The 18267-nt window shown below is 32.1% G+C and overlaps 1 protein-coding gene across 2 annotated transcripts in view; it reads right to left on the reverse strand.

Moving 5' to 3' along the window:
- The window catches only part of Map4k3 (mitogen-activated protein kinase kinase kinase kinase 3), a 172655-nt gene that overhangs the window by 40005 nt on the left and 114383 nt on the right, over positions 1-18267 (reverse strand). The window contains exons 13-16 of one of the 2 annotated variants that reach the window (XM_076833920.2): positions 15954-16032; positions 13516-13574; positions 12326-12388; positions 4751-4809 (exon numbers count right to left, since the gene is read on the reverse strand). In XM_076833920.2, the coding sequence (XP_076690035.1) occupies positions 4751-4809; positions 12326-12388; positions 13516-13574; positions 15954-16032 (260 nt within the window). The remainder of the gene's footprint in view (positions 1-4750; positions 4810-12325; positions 12389-13515; positions 13575-15953; positions 16033-18267) is intronic. The other variant, XM_076833921.2, reaches the window with a different exon arrangement.

Below are 18267 nucleotides of genomic sequence, written 5' to 3' on the forward strand. Positions count from 1 at the left end.
ACTCACTTACCTGAAGGTTCTGTTCTCCAGTGGTGCACTGGCAAACACATTTACACTTTTGGGAGACTAAGCCTGTATCAGACCAGGTGTGAGGATTTTACCATTAGGAGCAGTATATAAAATTTTAATTTTCAGGAATGTAAGAAAATTTGAGACATTCCTGAAGTTTTCCTTACTTCTTTTCACTGCAAGTTCATGCAGTAATACCACCTACTTCAGACTCTTTGAGCAAAAAAACTCAATAACCTCCTCAAAGCTACAGTTTCTGAAAAATACTGGGGTAAGAGGGGTTCAGCAGGAAATTTACTCTCTCTAAAAGCTATAAGAGTAGTTTCTAATCATGTTTTCCTCCTAATATATGGAAAAACTATCTGTAGAATTATCAAAACATAAAACTAGAGAAACTGAAAAGCATGGTTATCTACTTAAAACAATGAATAAATAGAACAGCCTTTAGACATACAATATTTTATTAGGTCAGCTTAATAACAATATAAGTTTTAAAAAACAATAGTTATGAATCTAGAATGGAAAATGACATAGAAAAACTAATTGTGAGTTCTATTTTGTAGACAAAAAAATTGATGAACCACAGTCAATATCATATTTTTAAAGCTCTCCCAGGGCCAGCTTCTAGCTTCTGGCTAGAAGCAGTAGAGCAAAATGAGGACAGGTTTTAAACCAAAATCTCCTGAATCTAACCTTGCCCCACCTTTGAGGGCCATGTGGCCTTGGATGCATCACTTTGATTACCTCATGCTTCCGTTTCCTAATACTTTAAATGGGAATTACAATAGTACTTACATGCAAGTATTTGAAGCTAAAATGAATTAATACAGGTAAAAGCTTAAACTTAAAAGAGTAATTTAGGACACAGTAAGTACTTCATTAGTGTTTTATTATTTTTGACTAAGCAACATTTTTTGAACTAAGTCCAGGGATCATGAAGGTCTCTTAGTCTCCCGAAGGGGTTCTACAAAGTTAAAACTATTTTTATAATACACACTACCTTTCCTACTCTTAACTTCCCATGAAGTCTAAGATGTATCACGAGAATTAAGCTGTCTTCTATTAAGTCAATGTGGAGATCTGCAAAAAATATAAAACAATGCTACTTTTCCTAATATTACTTTTTTTTTTTCAGGAAAAAGTAGCTATTTTTCATTAAAAATGTTAATAATGGGCTTCAACAAAAAGTTTTCTGTATTATACTGACATACATAAAATCCCTTATTGCAAAAATTCACTGTAGGTTTCATGTGAGAGCTATCAGTGGAGCTATAAAGGTGGCACTGGAAAGAGGTAGCATTTGAAATGGTTTTTTAGGATGAGAAATTTTTAAAAACATAAAAAATATGTATGTTATTTAGGATGATATATTATTTTAAAATAAATTAATAAGTATCTTGAAAATTCTTTAGTTTAATTCACAGTACCATAAATACTGACATTCATAATCCATATAAACAAAAGCAATTTGAAGTTCTCAATAATTTTTTGAGAATAATGGAATTCTGAGTCCAAAGATTTGAGAAGTGCTGCTTTAAACTATTTTACCAAATTAAACACTATGTCTCTGAGCTGTAGAGTGGGCTTGTCTATCATTTTAGAAAATGTGAAAAGTATTTTTCTTAAACAGATTTTTTTGAGGTATTTCTTACTCCAGCAGAGAATATTAAGATTTAAAAATAATCACAAACAGAACTTACTGTCCTTTCACTTTCAGTTACCATATATAATTAAATTTCTACGGCACCCTAATCTTTAAAGAGAAACTTAAAAAGAAAGGCTGAGTAAAAGGACTTGGAAAGGCAGCTTAGCCATCGCCTACGACTCGTGTTTAGTTTTTATTCACTTATTTTTAAATATCTTATTATATGGTAAGATATTTTGTTAATAAAGTTATAGAATTCATATACTGGAGAAAAATGTGATACTGATTTATTCACCAAGATTGAGTGCTACACAATAAATAATGTTACTTATTCACTGGTCCACTTGAATTCTTCTATTATGGAACTTTTATGAAGTGAAAAACAAAATAATAATAAAAAAATTGAATTACTAAGTCACTCTAATTTCTGATGTAAATTTTGATGAAAAGTTAAAAATGCAACAATGTACAGATTTAGTTCACACAGGAGAGGTGTAAAACCATCAAACTGTTTAACAGATTTAACTAGCTAAGGAATTTATGCTATAGGTTATTAAATTCTTTGAAAATCGCCTAATTGCTCCCAATGTGTATGTAAATTTCTGATTACATTTAAAAACAAGAAACTCCTGATTTCTCTAAAATTGAAGAATTTTATACACTTATTATTCACTTCCTTATATAATCAATAAGTACTGTAAATAATGACAGCTAGTAAGTGCTTACTAAACCCTAAATGTGCCAAGTACTTTACAATGATTGTGCCACTTCACCCTCAGCACCTTATGAGGCAGGTACTATTATAATTCCCATTTTGCAAGAGATAGTGAAAGTAAATTTCTCAAAGTCCAGTGGGTTTATAGGAAAAGCTAATTCTGACTTGGGGCTCAGCATTTACTACTACTATATTCAACTGGACCAGGAATTATATAATTCAATTTATTCTTTTCACTCTTACTTATTAAAAGAGACATATCTTTTGTACTTTTGCTCTACATTAAAAACAAAATCAGAAATAAGTGTTTTTTAAAAGAATAAAAATTTGTTGATTTTAATTAAATAGACAAGCTGACCCCAGTGAATCAGAATTCAAAAAAAGTGGCAGTGGGCTGGGGATGTGGCTCAAGTGGTAGCGCGCTCGCCTGGCATGCGTGCGGCCCGGGTTCGATTCTCAGCACCACGTACAAACAAAGATGTTGTGTCTGCCGCTAACTAAAAAATAAATATTAAAAAAAATTCTCTCTCTCTCTCTCTCACTTTAAAAAAAAAAAAAAAAATGGCAGTAACCCAGTGTTAATTCCTTCTGTTAAAAGGAAACCTCTCTCTGTAACAATTCTAATCAGTTAGTTTCCACATGATTTAAAATAGGTAAAAACCCATCAATGGAAATCTGTCTGCCTGATCACCTATGGAGAATGCAGGAAATCTTGTGAATTTTAAAACACTGCCTAATCACAAGAATAAAGCAGACATATAAATACAGTAAGAGAAGTGCTACATCCATGCTCATGTCACATGTATGTATATACCTATACATGAAACACAGCCAAAGGTCAGACTTTTGGCCAACCTACCTTGCCAATGATTCGTTATATAGAATACAGTTCCTTAAGCAGGGATCCAATTAATCAAAAAATGAAGGTTGGGCAAATTATTAACATTTTACCTAGCCAAAGTAACTATATATTATGAAAATGACTAACAATAAAAAATTAGGTAATGGGAATTAAGGAATTCAGAAAAGCATTTAGTGATGGGGCATATTATTTTGTATTTTTCAAGTACATAATTTAAAAATATCTTTTAAATAAACCAAAAAAAGTTAAATAAAATATTGCTTCCAAATTATTTAGTTTCTTAAGATACACCAAAATTTGCTAGTAAGTCCTCAAAAATCAATGGTCTCATATTTAGAAAAGATAATTTAAAATACATAAATATTTTGTTTATTGACTCATAATGAGATAAACTATTCTTTGTTGACTAAATAGGAAATAGTTACTATTTGGGAAAACTTAATTTTCTACCAAGGAAATTTTATAGTTACTTTACATCTTAAGAAACGTAAAGGCTAAAAATAACAGAAGCTTAATAACATTATCAAGGCTAATAATATTTCTACATAAACCCCTCCTATTTAACTGAAGATCAGATTGAACCAAAATCAATACATTTCTCTAGGTTGTCATTCAAAGTCTTTGGGAAAAGATAGTAGATTTAAGTAAAAAGTTAAATGTTAAGTTTATTTAAAAAAACCCCATGATTATTTTAAACGAAGCTATTTGTTATTAGTCATTATTTCTCAACTGCTTAACTTAAAATGTGGAAACATATGTCTCAATTCATCGATATAATTGAAATTATACTTTGAATTCCTAAGCTGTTTTGATTACTACAATAAATATCTACATTAATGAAAGACTTCCATTATAAATTAGTTTTTACAATGATAATTAACCATGAATTCAGGAAATGAGAAGGGGAAAGGCAGAGGACAGACTCCCATCTGTTAACTCTGGTGTAAACTCAATTTGTAAGCTGCCTCTTTACCATTGTGCACCCTATCACTAAGATGGTGCCTTGTACAGAGTAGGCACTGACTGCTAAATGTACTTCTTGCATGACCTGATAACTTTTAAGACTTCAAGCATATATTTTAACTACTATCCACTTTTTCAAAGACTCTAACAGCTAAAAAGTTAAAAATATACATTTCTTAGTGTGAATAATTCCAGTGTTTTCAGTGGCCAATACATCTGGAGATGTAACAGCAAGTTTTGTGTGGAATAAACAGGTTCATTCTGGAAAGAAATCAATTGCTGAAATACATATTTATCTTCAGTTGGATTATATTTGGTGTTCTCTAACAAGTAGGATAAGCAGAGTAGCTTGATATAAGAAATTTAAGTTTATCCTCTCCATTATAACAATTATTAACTAAAAGTGACAAGCAGGAAAGCACTGGAAAAAAGTCAAGGGCAAATTATAAAATATATCCACAAGCGCCACATAATTTATTTCCTTAAATATTAATGTAATATCAAAGGCAATTGAATTATTTGAAATTTAAATTAATTTTTCAAGAACTTTACTTACTTGTTTCCACCTAAAAAGTAACTACCTTGGTGTCCGTGTCCATATTCTAATTGTAGATCCTAGTAGTGCAAAATAAAATACATAGCATCAGAGTATTATATTACATATCATGACACACTGTTACATATCATTTTAAAAAGAGAAGCCCCAGACCCTAAATAAATCTGTATTGCTATATGTTCTTAAAAAAAAAGGTATGGTAGGACTTCCAACAATAAGAGATGTGCTTGTTGTCTTGATTTTAATTATTTGAGTATTTTTCTGGGATTTTTTCTGAATGATATTATGCAAGTTTCATTTATGGCTATTGCTACTGTTATAAACATTTAAAAATTAGGTCTTTAGAAAGAAAAAAGCTGAAATGAAGTATTTATTCTCAAGTTATAATGAAGCAAAAATCAACAGAAAATAAGCAACAAAATCTTGGTTTGGTTTTGTATACACCACCTGAAATAATTATGTATATATACACATTCACATATTTCTATTGATGCTTTGGCTGGTAATTAATTTTTTAAAAGATATAAAACTGGGTGTTATTTTTAAAGTAAATGATTTATGCAAAGTAGCACAAGATTTAAACTGCACTGAAGGACTTTTAAAGACTATTTTAAACAGTAAAACAGCAAAATTTCAAGTGGATATTAAGGAAATTACTTGACTATTTAAACATTTTCACTGAACTTCACTGAATGCTGTGGGCTATAGAGTGTTAAGAATTAAAATTCAAAGGAATGCACAATGCTCCTGCTTTCCTCAAACAACTTCTAGAGAAAAAGAAACATGCTTTCCACCAACCATAGAAAGAATGAGGTAAAGTTACCTTTTCTCCCCTTTTAAAAAAAGATACTCTTTCTTTCAAGCACCATTTTAACTATAAAATAGGGGAACTATTTTAACAGTTTAAATATATTTTACTCTCATTAGAATATGCTGGATGTACTTAAAAGTGCTTTTTATTTTACAAAGACATCAATTGCACGATTAGCACTTGATGCAAAGCCAAGAATCTCAGAGCAACATTTCAAGGCTAGAGTTATCTGCAGTCTTTTCTATTCCTCCATGGCACTTAAAACAGATCTCCCCTAGCACTTACACTGCCTTGTAATCTATTTACAAGCCTGTAAAACAGCAGTCAGGCTACAAACTACTCAAAGAGAAAAGGTCAAATCCTCCTGCCTTCACTACAGCCTGTGGTCTGACACAGTATCTGGCAGACACTGTGTCCTGAATAGATGCTTGCTGAAATGCCAATTGTTTATTTTCCTGCACACAGACAACTTCACTCTTAAGATGAAAATCTAAATCAAAATCTTTTAGACAAGGCTCAAGTTTTGTCTTCTTCAATATTTGTGTTCTCCCATGCATATTAATCAATGTTCTTACCAGTGACATAAAAGGTAACACACATTATAAACAAAAATTAGTTAACTGTCACATTGATATTGCATGGAATTCTAAAAAGAAGGGACATTGTTCTCTTTAATTTATAATGATATATCTTAATATGATAAAATAACTGGTACCACAAGACTGCCTCTCAAGTACTTTGCCACATAATTAAAACGATCATGACTTTACACAGCAATCTTTAAACTTTGGTATTCAGTAAAGAGAAGTACTAGTCTCTATTAATACATTTCTAAGTTCATTTTCTTCAGGGATAACTTAAGCTCTCTACCAGACCACCAATATCTCTAGCCAATATAATCTCTCAAACCTTTAATCAAATGACAGCTTCCAAAACCACACACTGCACACAGTGGACTTGACTTCTGTATAAATAAACACAGATGTGTTGCAATATCCAGCTCAGCTGTGACAATGAGCAGGCAGGTTGATGACAATGGTTAAAAAAATAAAATCAATTGAGATCAGCAGTATACTTGGGAAGGGAAAGAGAAGTATATAAAACAACCAAAGTAATATTTCAATAGAAAACTGAGCATGGACTCATATATTGAATAACATTCAGTCCAAGAGAGATGTACACAGATCCAAGTTTGATGATTAAACATGTCAAGTTTTCAAGTCCTACCAGGAAAAGTTGAAAGGGGCTCATTCTTTACCAACAATTTCTTCTCCTAAAATCAAGTCATGTTATAGCAACCATGGGGCAAAAACAATGTGCTAGCCATACTATCAAGTAAAGCAGTACACTAAATCCTCCTAGTATGTGTCTAATCTCATTTAATGCAACCATTATTTACCTTACAGCTACTATATGACAGGAATTTGGCCAGTAAATCAGACACAGAAAGTGAGAAGAAACAAAAGGAAAGGAATGAAAGTAAAACCAGGGCAGAGTTAGTAGTTATTTACATATCTTTAGGACAGTCTAAGAAAGACTTATCTAAAAGGCTTTTCAAAATGAATTTGAAAGCTATCACATGTTGGAAAAGTACTACCAAAAATATGCTTAGAAAAGCACTCAAAGTAACCCCAGATGATAGTAGTGTTTGTCCATCCTTTTAAGATAAGTAAGAATACATTGGAAGCATGCAAACATAAAAAAAAAAAAAAAAATCAGTAGCATTAACTAGGCATCAACTTATTTATGAATAGCAATGCTTAATTACACAGTAATACCAATAATAACAAAACAGAATGAAAACATGCAACAACCTAGCAGAGATTCAACTTAAAGGCTCAAACAAAAGTTCAAGATGGTTATTGTAGCACAATTAAAGTAAATTTGGGGTTAGAAAATCCTAATGTCAGTGGTTCACTTTAATGAGTATTCCTAAACCTAAGATGGAAATTCTAAGAAAACATGGCATGAGAAAGAACTGAAAAAAGAACGAAGGAGATAATGTGGAACACTGGAAAAGGAAACATATGATCAAGAAAATCTTATTGCACTTTTAAAAAAAGTCCCTTTGGGAGACTGCAAAGTGTATACCTGATGAGAAAACAGCAGGAGTCAATAGAATTGATACAGTTGGCTATAAAAACACAAAAGAAAAAATAATTTAGCAATATATCTTAACCAAGAAAAAAATGAGAACAGGTGAGGAGAATTGTTTTCCTCATCAAACAAACAAAGAGAGAGAGAGAGAGAGAATTATGGCATGAATAAGGTCGTTAGTGACATCTTTATAATGTGAGAGATGATTTACAGAAATAAAGAGGGAGTGTTTTTAGGATAATGCAAAGAAGACGGTTTATTTCTTAAAATGTCAGAAAATCAAGTGGGGTTGGCACATTTACTAGTCATGCAGAAATCTAATAAAAGCAGAGGTCCCCCTCTGGGTCTCAAACAGAATACCTGACTTATACTGCAAATTTGGAAAAATATCAGTAAGTTTATTCTTCAGAGCAATGGCTATTTTATGTTCCTTTATAAAAATTAACAAAGTATTTTATATAAATAACTTTCGATATGCTTCAAAATACAAAGTAAAACTAAGCATATTAGAGAAAAAATAACATCAACTGTTGCAGATATGTAATACAATCTCAATCTCAAGATAGCACTTCGTAGGTTAAATACCCCCCCCCCACCCATTTTTGGGAGGCTCTGGGCAAAAGTCTTACTACGTAATTATCACATTACAGTGAGGTTTGTTGTTTTTTTTAACTCAGTCATCTTTCAAAATTTAAAGACTTTTCTTACAAATTATCAATTCTAAATATCAAATTCTTTTCTTCTGGCTTCACATATTTTGATTGCCAATTTTTTTCAGGTTGCTTTTTTGGTAGCAAGAAAGATTGAGGTATAATGTTTAACATGCAAACTACAAAATAAAAATACTTAAATTGGCATTTAAGACAACTGGAAATCAATAACAATATGGAACTTTCAAACAGCAAGTTCTTCAAGGGAGTAAATGTTTCTTCTAGCGCCCAAAAGATTTAGGGGACCAATCTCTGGTGCCAATTGCCTATTAAGATAAGAGCTAGACATTTTGGGTTCATCATGTTTTTAGTGGCCAGCAACACATATTTGTAAGAGTTAAAGTTTCCATGGTTACGCCACACCCATTACAATAGCTACTATCAAAACCAAAACAAAAGAAAAAAGTAAGAAAATAAGAAGTATTGAGGATGTGGAGAAACTGGAACCCTCGTGCACTGCTGGCGGGGAGGTAAAATAGTATAAACAATATGGCAGTTTCTCAAAAAAATTAAATATAAAATCACCATATTGTCTAGCAATTCTGCTTATAGTTATAAATCCAAAAATACAGGAACTCAGGCTGATATTTGTACATCTAGCATTATTCACAGTAGTCAAAGGTAAAAACATCTCAAGTCCACAGTGGAGGAACAGAGGACAAAATGTGGCATTTAAATACAATAGAAAATTATCTAACCTTAAAAAAGAGTCTTGCTACAATATGGCCGATAAAAGATGTTATGACATTATGTTAAGTGAAGTCAGTGAGTCACAGGAGGACAAATATTGTACAATTCCACTTATCAAATGTTCTTAGAGTAGTCAAATTCATAGACAGGGAATGGAATGGCAGCTACCAGGGGATGGGGAAGAAGGAATGGGAATTATTGCTTAATGGGTATGGAGTTTCAGTTTGGGAAGATGAAAACATTCTGGTGATAACTGCACAACAATGTGAATGTACTTAATTCTACTGGATTATACTTCTTTAAAAAAAAAGGTCAAAATGGTAAATTTTATGCTATGCATACTTTATCACCATAAGGGAAAAAAACCCCAATGAGATATTTATGTTGGTTAAATGAGAAAAGCAGGGGTAGGGGCAGACAGACACACCCATATCCTAATTAAAAAAAAATACAAGAAATCATGAAGATACTGGATAGAGGCAATATAGCACGGGGTTTAGGTTTGGCTAAGCTCTGCTATTCTTAGCTAAAGAATGAATATCAGTTTCTTTGTACTTTAAACCTTTTCATTTGTTAAATAAGGCTAATAATACAGTCATATGTGACTTAATGACTGGGATATTTCTAAGAAATGTGTCTCTAGGCAATTTCAGATAATCGTAGTATACTTATACCCACCAAGATGGCTACATCAGAGGGGAAGTGCTGGGGAGTGATACTGACTAATTATGTTCCTATATTATGTGCACATATGGATATGTAAACAAATCCCAACAATATGTATAGCTATAATGTACCAATAATTAAAAAAAGGTGGAAAGAAAAGATGGCTGTTTTCACTAGGCGATAATCTCTTGATATATTCTCTCCTCTCTGCCCTGTCTACTCTTCCTTGTTGACCAAAACTGTATTATGAATACATATTTCAAGGGTTTAGGGTGTCTGTTTGGCACATAAAATCCTTCAAATAATATCAACCTTTGCTATTATTAGAAGTGAGCTTTTAAGGTTGATTTTATAAATCCTAGAATTTGATAAATGTTTCTTCCATCCTTCTTTTGCCAGAACTAATCCATGAGTCAATTGTTCCTGAGCCCTCTTCTCTAAAAAGACCCCATGGACTGCTCCCCTGAATCATATTCCAGACTACAGGGCAGGGAGGGGTTAAAGGGAAACAGTTATCCTAACTTAGTCAAGTTACCAGGCCAGCTCCACACGTGGTCCAGAAGGGAATGTTTTGCAACTCTAAAGTAGGACCTTTCTGGTTTTGTTGTCTTTTCTGAATGGAGAATATTAATAAATACTAAAGTCAACTTAAACTTGATTCTGTGGTCTTTGATTTCTATAACAAATCAACTAAGTGTCATGCTAGCCTACTTACGTCTAATTCTAAAGAAATTTTCATTCCAGGAGTCTCTTGACAGTGTTTTCTTAAGATATTCTATTTTTGACACCTAATTCTCAGTCCTCATACTTTACTACCTTGTGAGGCCATGTGACACATCCCTCCCTCTTTTGAGACAGTGCATCTACTGACTCTCCGAGCTTTGTCCCTCCAATGGAGGTTCTAGCTGACTGCTAAACACTGGCAGCACCCCTGTGGTAACCAGTTTTCTGCTTTTTCTTCATTTCAAACTATGGGAATGCATGCAATTTTAAGGTTTCACCATTTTTCTTTAATGATTTATAACCACCTCTGAGCTAATTCCATATACCTAGTGCCAGTATAATAGTTTCTTTTTAAAAAATTTTTTTTCTAATATTTATTTATTTAAGTTTTCGGCGGACACAACATCTTTGTTTGTATGTGGTGCTGAGGATCGAACCCAGGCCGCACGCATGCCAGGCGAGCGCGTTACTGCTTGAGCCACATCCCCAGCCCAGTATAGTTTCTTAATTTCAACTATTTACTGAACATTTCTTAAAAATGTGGCTGTGCCAATGACTGTTTCCATATTAATCCCCATGAAACACAGGGGGTATCTGTCCATTCCCTTCCTGAAGAATCACTATGACGCCTGCATAATACTGACATCAGTGTTAGTACCTCCCAGAAGCCAGATCTGCCACATTAGCCCCAAAGCACTTTTCCTTCTCTGATACCCATAGTATCTATTATGTCAGTTTGCCCTCATCAACATCTGTCACCTGGTAAAATGTTGGCAAGCCATTATTTATTTTGTTGCATGGCTAAGAGTTTATATGTATATATTTTTTCCCAATAAGATAGCAACTTCCTCCCCAAGAGAAATTACATCTAAAATCTCTTTTATGTTCTATAAATGTTGGAGGGTGTAGATTTAAGAACTTATAAAAAGAATAACTTTAGGACTGGGGATATATAGCTCAGTTGGTAGAGTGCTTGCCTTGCATGCACAAGACATTGGGTTCTAATCCCCAGTACCACATTAAAAAAAAAAAGAATCACTTAAGCCAACCAAAATTGAAAGAGGTGTGTTATTAATGATAGAGAGAAAGATGAGGAAAAAAATTCCACTTAAAATGCAGAAATGTGGAATTTGGGAATAACTATGGGGACAACTTTAGGTACTGAATATTCACAGAAACAGGAAAACTCATAAGAACTGTTAAATGTACTACTTGAATTTAATATTTACCAGGACTAATTTTCCATTTTCCCTCATTTAAAGATAAAATAGAATTAATATTTATAACTTCAGGGATGCTGTATAATCCAAATATTTCTTGAGAAAACTAGATATGGCACAATGCTGCAAAGTTAAAATTTTATCTGAGAATGATTTCTTTATTAACTTAGGGTAAATTAATTTTTTTAACATATTATATGTATAATACATAATATGTGAATATATTATATATTAATATATGTGACAAATACATATCATATATGACATGATGTACAAAGTTTTATATATATATGAATGTATATATATATATATATATATATATGGATGTTTTTAGTTCATTAAAACGAGTTAATCATTAAAACTGAATGTACTTATAGGGCATTGTCATTTCTAAAAAACTTCATATTTGAATAAGAAAATTTATTAATGTTTTTCATAAAAAGGAAAAATATTTTTGGTTATTACTATAACATTACATTCGAATATATATATATTTTATGTAAATTGTTATAGGGAAATTGTTACATTTCTTAATATATGGCAACTTGCTAAATGGCAAGCTTTAGTTTATAACAGAACTAGACAAAATGTTTGATCTTAAAAAGATATCATGACTAAAACAATGCTGACAAAAAAAAAATCAGAAGATGAGAAATACCAGATTAGATCTTGCAGTGTAGTATATTTCTTCTGAACTGTCGAAAAAACCATCACTGTCGGGCTGTTCAGCAGAGACCAGAAAACCCAGGTTATTTACACTTAAACTAAAAGCCACAAATTCACAAAGGGAAACTTTTACAAGTGCAGTAAGTTCCTGCTAACACAATTAAGGCAAATGCAAGGTCAAATTACATTAAGCAGCTTCTAAAAAAGCAACATTGCCACAACTTGCTTTATAATGCAGTTACTAAATTAGTATAGAATTTAAATACATGCAAGGCCAACTTAAAAAGAAACAGAAAATAAACTCAAACTGCCTTAATAAAATACAATTACCATTTATAAACATCATGACTACTCTCTTTTCTTAATCTTCTCCATTCCTCCACATAAAGATCAGGCTTTAGTGTAATTAAGATCAGTTGAAGATGTTTTCTTTAACACTCTCTTTCTTCATGCTGGCACAATGAACTCATCAGATAAAGGCTAATGACTCCCTTTTTACCTTTTAGTCAGGTGGGTTAAAATAAGTATCAAATTTAAGAAGAAAGTTCCCATTTCAGTCCTTTAGTATTTATTAACAATTGCTTCCTTCTCATTAAACAGGAAAGGGGAAAAAAAAGTAAAATATACACTAGTCTGGAGCTCTGGAAAAATAATTTCTCTAGGATCAATTTTGTTTGTAACTAAAAATAGTATAATATATCCAGATAGAAGCATATAAAAAAACAAAAGAATCATGAGAAGAATATTCATAGAGTTGGCAAGTCTCATTCATTTAATTCAACGTAATCTACTACGTATGCTTTATATTTCTGAGTTTTAGTGCTCTACATGAATTTGACTCTATTGTAATGTTCTAGGATAAGGCACTTATCCTAGTACACACACACACGCCTCTCAAAAACTGGAAAACAATAAAAATGAAAAAATAATAAAGGGCCTGCATTAAAAACATTTAATCAAGAAATGGAAAAACTAGTAATTTTTCCTAAAATAATTTTGAAAATACTCAATCTCAGCAACACAGATTTATTTATTCAGAATTTTAGAATTACTTACCATTTTGTTTCCCCAAATGCTTTTGAAAATACTAATAACTAACTTTTTTAGTCAGTACCAATATACCACAAAGTCAAATCAAAACATTTATTTTCAGTGTTGATATTCCAAGACTATGCTACGTACAAGTTCATGATGTGGTTCTGTCTCCTTCCTTAAGGGTGGATCAAATTTCACTTGGCCAACTGAAAAAGAAAAAAAGTTAAGCCAGATTTATTTTCTATATCCTTAATGATGTAATAATTTTAAAAACCATTCCATGGCAAAACACATTTAATTGTATCATCTACTATATAATGGTCATAATACAAAGATTTAAATAAAGACTCTCTTAATGGATAAAGCCCAAAGAAGTCTTAACTGCTTAAATTAATCTGTTAATCTTGGGTCTTTCCATAGTTAAAAAAAAGGTAATGATTAGCAAAATTTTATGTATGTACAGTTAGGACTTAATTTGCTATTGTTTTGTGACACAATATAAGAGAGACAATTTTATCTTGATATTTAGTTGGGTAGACAAAGTTGACAGAGAAAACAAATAGAAACATGATCCCTATCATATTTAACTGAAGGCAAAGGACTTCCTAAAAGAGAAAGAGGAACAGTCTTTCTGTAAATGAGTAAGTTTTTACCACAGGTTGCCTGAACACCATTTAGTTTAGTAAGGAGAACATACCCAGAGGGATGTGATACCCAAACTGGCAAAAAAGACGGGAAGATGCCCATTTCCTGTCCCTACCAAAAGGTGGCCATATCAGAACCTCAGAAAAACTGGAGTAAAGGTGTTTAGTTTCAGATAGCATAGATATATATGCTCTTGAGAATCACTGATATAAATTAGTAAGAGATGTTTCAGAAATAACTTCACTTTGCTATAAGGGACTTGGCAATATAATTTTTACAACAGAAATAGATAAAAATACATTCATATTTTCAAAAGTATTGAGCACAAAGTTTCCTATATTAACTATAAAGACATCTCTAATTACTTTTCAGATATTAAATAAAGAACAAGGCCATTCGCGGTGGTGCAAGCCTGTATTCCCAGCTGTTCAGGAGGCTGGGATAGGAGGATCGAAAGTTCAAAGCCAGCCTTAGCAACGTCAAGGTGCTAAGCAACTCACTGAGACCCTGTCTCTAAATGAAATACAAAATAGGGCTGGGGATGTGGCTTAGTGGTCGAATGCCCCTGAGTTCCATCCTCGGTATCCCCAACCAAAAAAAAAATAAGAAATTTTAAAATTACTTTTGTATGTTAAAAATAATACAATGTGTTTTCATGTGCTAAGGTTGTCATTTTCATAAAACTACTTTTGTGGGGAAATTAGCAAATTTCATATATCATGTGGCTTCAGGAGCTTTAGAGACAACTCAATATGACACCACAACCAGTTATTGGCAAAAAGTTCTAAATCCCACTTCTGAACTTTCTCTGTAACCTGCCACATTTTCTTATAGGAGTTTATTCCTTTCAAGGTGGACTTCCAGTGTGGAGTTCATATAGAGACACTGAGGGGTTCCTGGAATGGAATGGTGTTTCTAAAAGACCACTGGGTCTAGAGCTGTGTAGCATGCTATGAATCACTGTAAGACTTCCTCATGGTCAAATCTCTTCATTCCTGCATTACTTTTTTGTTTTCCATCAAATGGTTTTTGATATGAGGAGATAAATTCATCTTAATGAATTAAATTATGAGATTATATTTTTATCATCATACTAATCTAGACAAAAGTTGAGAACAATTTTTTAACAGTAGTGATTTTAGATTTTAGGTTTCTTAAAATGAATTTTTAATTCACAGAAAACTTTTATCATATGTCTGATGGCAGAAAATTAGCACTCTGAGTCACAAGGAACAAATGCTTTTAAGGAACAAAAGAGTTAAGGCACTATTGTTCCAGAGATTCTTGCTGGCAGTTTATCATCAATGAGTTGATATGTGAATAAGTGATTTGTCTCTGTGGGCATATAACTTGGCTGTCTTTACAAATTACCAGAGCACTATTAAAAAGTGTTCTAGGTAAATTCCTGGGCAAATTCAAGACCTACTTAATTAGGATCTGTGGTAAAGAGAGGCCTGAAATCCATTTTTAAATCTACTGGGTAATTCAGATGCTCAGCCAGTTTGTAGATGTTTCTCTCTCCTTGCTGTCAAAATATGACCTCTGGACCAGTACTATATGTATGGGAGCTTGTTAGAACTAAGGAACCTCAGACCCCATTCCCAGATCTACTGAATCCAGAGGTATATTCTGGATACTCTTTAGGTGAGTTTTACACACATGTGATTTCTAGATGCACTGCCTGGAATACCTCAAACCCATCAATTCCAGAAATTTTATTTCTCCTTCCAACAGTAACATAAATACACCTCCTTTCTCACCACTGCATTTCCAAAGGAATAAGAAAAATGAAACTGACTGCTAATTGGACAATGTTTAACAGTATTCAGTAAGAAAAACTATCAGAAAGAAAGTCAAACAACAATAATTTTAACTAAATTACAATTTGAAATCTTATTTTTCCATCATTAAATTATGAACTATGTATAGTGTACACTTACAGTTTATCTCTGAACGTGTTTTTTCTTCTCTTACATTTCTACTAGTTGAGTGAATTCTATGTGGTACAGCAACAAGAGGCTACAAAAGAACAAAAATCAAGAATATATGGCATTTGATAATCAAGTCATAGTTTTGTCTACAAAATGATCTAAATATTAAAGGGCAGTCCACTTTATAAAAGTGAGAGCAAAATATAGAACTTGCAAATATTTTTTTGAAAAGGCAATCTCAATAGCAGTTCAAACTATGTGTGCAGGTAAAAATATATGTTAAATTACCCACTAGATATAAATCATTATCTACATTAGTGAAAACACATCTGTGACTAAATACGTATGAAATTACATAAGCAATAATATATTCTGTTTATTTGTATGTGAAACACTAGGCTTGTCTGGGTCCATTTTGTAAGAATGGATCTACTATATAAAGTACTTTAGATCTTTTTTGACATCAAGAAATTCTGAAGGAAAAGCTGGGCAGGCTAGTTTGTGCCTGTGGTCCCAGCTGCTTGGGAGGCCAAGGCAGGATCATTTAAGCATAGGAGTCTAAAGACACCCTGGATAGCACAGAGATAATACATTTAAAAAAAAAAAAATTCTGGTGGGAAAGAAAAGACAACACTAAGGATTACATTTTTATTTATCACTTAATAATGGCTGAGCTTAGACGTTTTTTCTTTTCGAGTTTATTCTTCAATTATTATTCTAAATTATTATTAATAATTTAATAATTTAAAAACAGTATAGAAAAGAGTGAATGATTTGTGTCCCATTTTTTGCCACAATTTGAATTCTAACCTATTTAAGTAAGATTGCTGAAAATTACATGACTTAAAATTGTTACAGCAGATTATGTATTTCAGAAGCTTTTTTCCCCCATCAAAACAAACAACAAAAACAAAACAAAACAAAAGAAAAAACTCCTCCTCATTCCATCTATGTTCTTTATATTTTAGATATGTTACCATTATAATTTCCATGAGCAGAAAATTTAAAAATATTCAATTCTTTTCCTTTAATTCATAAAGAAGTCTCATACCCTATAATTATTTACAGAACCTAACTAGTTAAAAGAGAAAAAAAAAAAAAGGAATACTAGAAAACTTATAGTCTGGATGTCCTCAATATGAGATGTATATCAAGGGTTCCAATACCAGAAAAGGAACTAACTGAAAAATGTGGTTTAAGAAAACCTTTTGAAAATGCAACCAACAGCATATCAGGAACAAAATGGATAACTATTTCAAGAAGTTTAATGAATATGACTATTCAAGTATCCAGAGGTTACTTGAATAGAAGTGAACTAAAAAGACTTGACAGAATTTTTCTTTTGTAAGTACTGATTCAGGTTAAAAAAAAAAAAAAAAAAGCCAATGATAAAAATGATTTATTTCATGTTTGGAAGAAAGGTTTGTGACCAAATTCTTTTTTTTTGGTACCAGGGATTGAACTCAGGAGCACTCAACCACTGAGCCACATCCCCAGCCCTATTTTGTATTTTACTTAGAGAGAGGGTCTCACTGAGTTGCTTAGTGCCCTGTAGTTGCTGAGGCTGGATTTGAACTCACAATTCTCCTGTCTCAGCCTCCCAAGCTAAAGGGATTATAGGCGTGTGCCACCTCGCCTGTTTTGTGACCAGATTCTTTTAAATGAAGTCAGGATAACGAAAGATACCCACCCTGAAATTAAAGTAGGCAGCAGGATATTAGGTATAAGCTACTACAATGGAAAAGAATCTGCTTTTTATTTATTTATTTATTTATTTATTTAATATATATAATATATATTTTAAGTTTTTGATAGACCTTTATTTATTTTATTTTATTTATATGTGATGCTGAGAATCGAACCCAGTGCTTCAGGCATGCCAGGCAAGTGCACTACTGCTGAGCTAGCCCCAGCCCCAAATCTGCTTTTTAATAATGGAAGATTTCACTTAACTTAAAAAAAAAATGATATTCCATTTATTAGTATTTCAAATAAAGAGAATACATTCTGAAATTGCTCATCTGAACTTTATTATCATTTAATTTGACAAAGGCCATATAGATACATTTTCAAAAAATCTAACGTAAGATTTAATTTCTAAACATGAACATTCTCACTATATTCTCAATAAATAAGTATAGTGCATATTAGTCTATGATGAATTTATAATTACACTAACAAATGATATTTAAAGAAACAAATCATTTACAAGGATGCATAGTTTCCAAAGTTCTTTAAAAACAATGCTGTACCTGCCCTAAGACTGAAATTAGTTTTATTACTTCTTGAAAATTATAAGATTCTGCCCTTAAAAACCATTTCA

This window comes from Callospermophilus lateralis, chromosome 14, assembly GCF_048772815.1.
Source record: "Callospermophilus lateralis isolate mCalLat2 chromosome 14, mCalLat2.hap1, whole genome shotgun sequence".
Classification (NCBI taxonomy): domain Eukaryota; kingdom Metazoa; phylum Chordata; class Mammalia; order Rodentia; family Sciuridae; genus Callospermophilus; species Callospermophilus lateralis.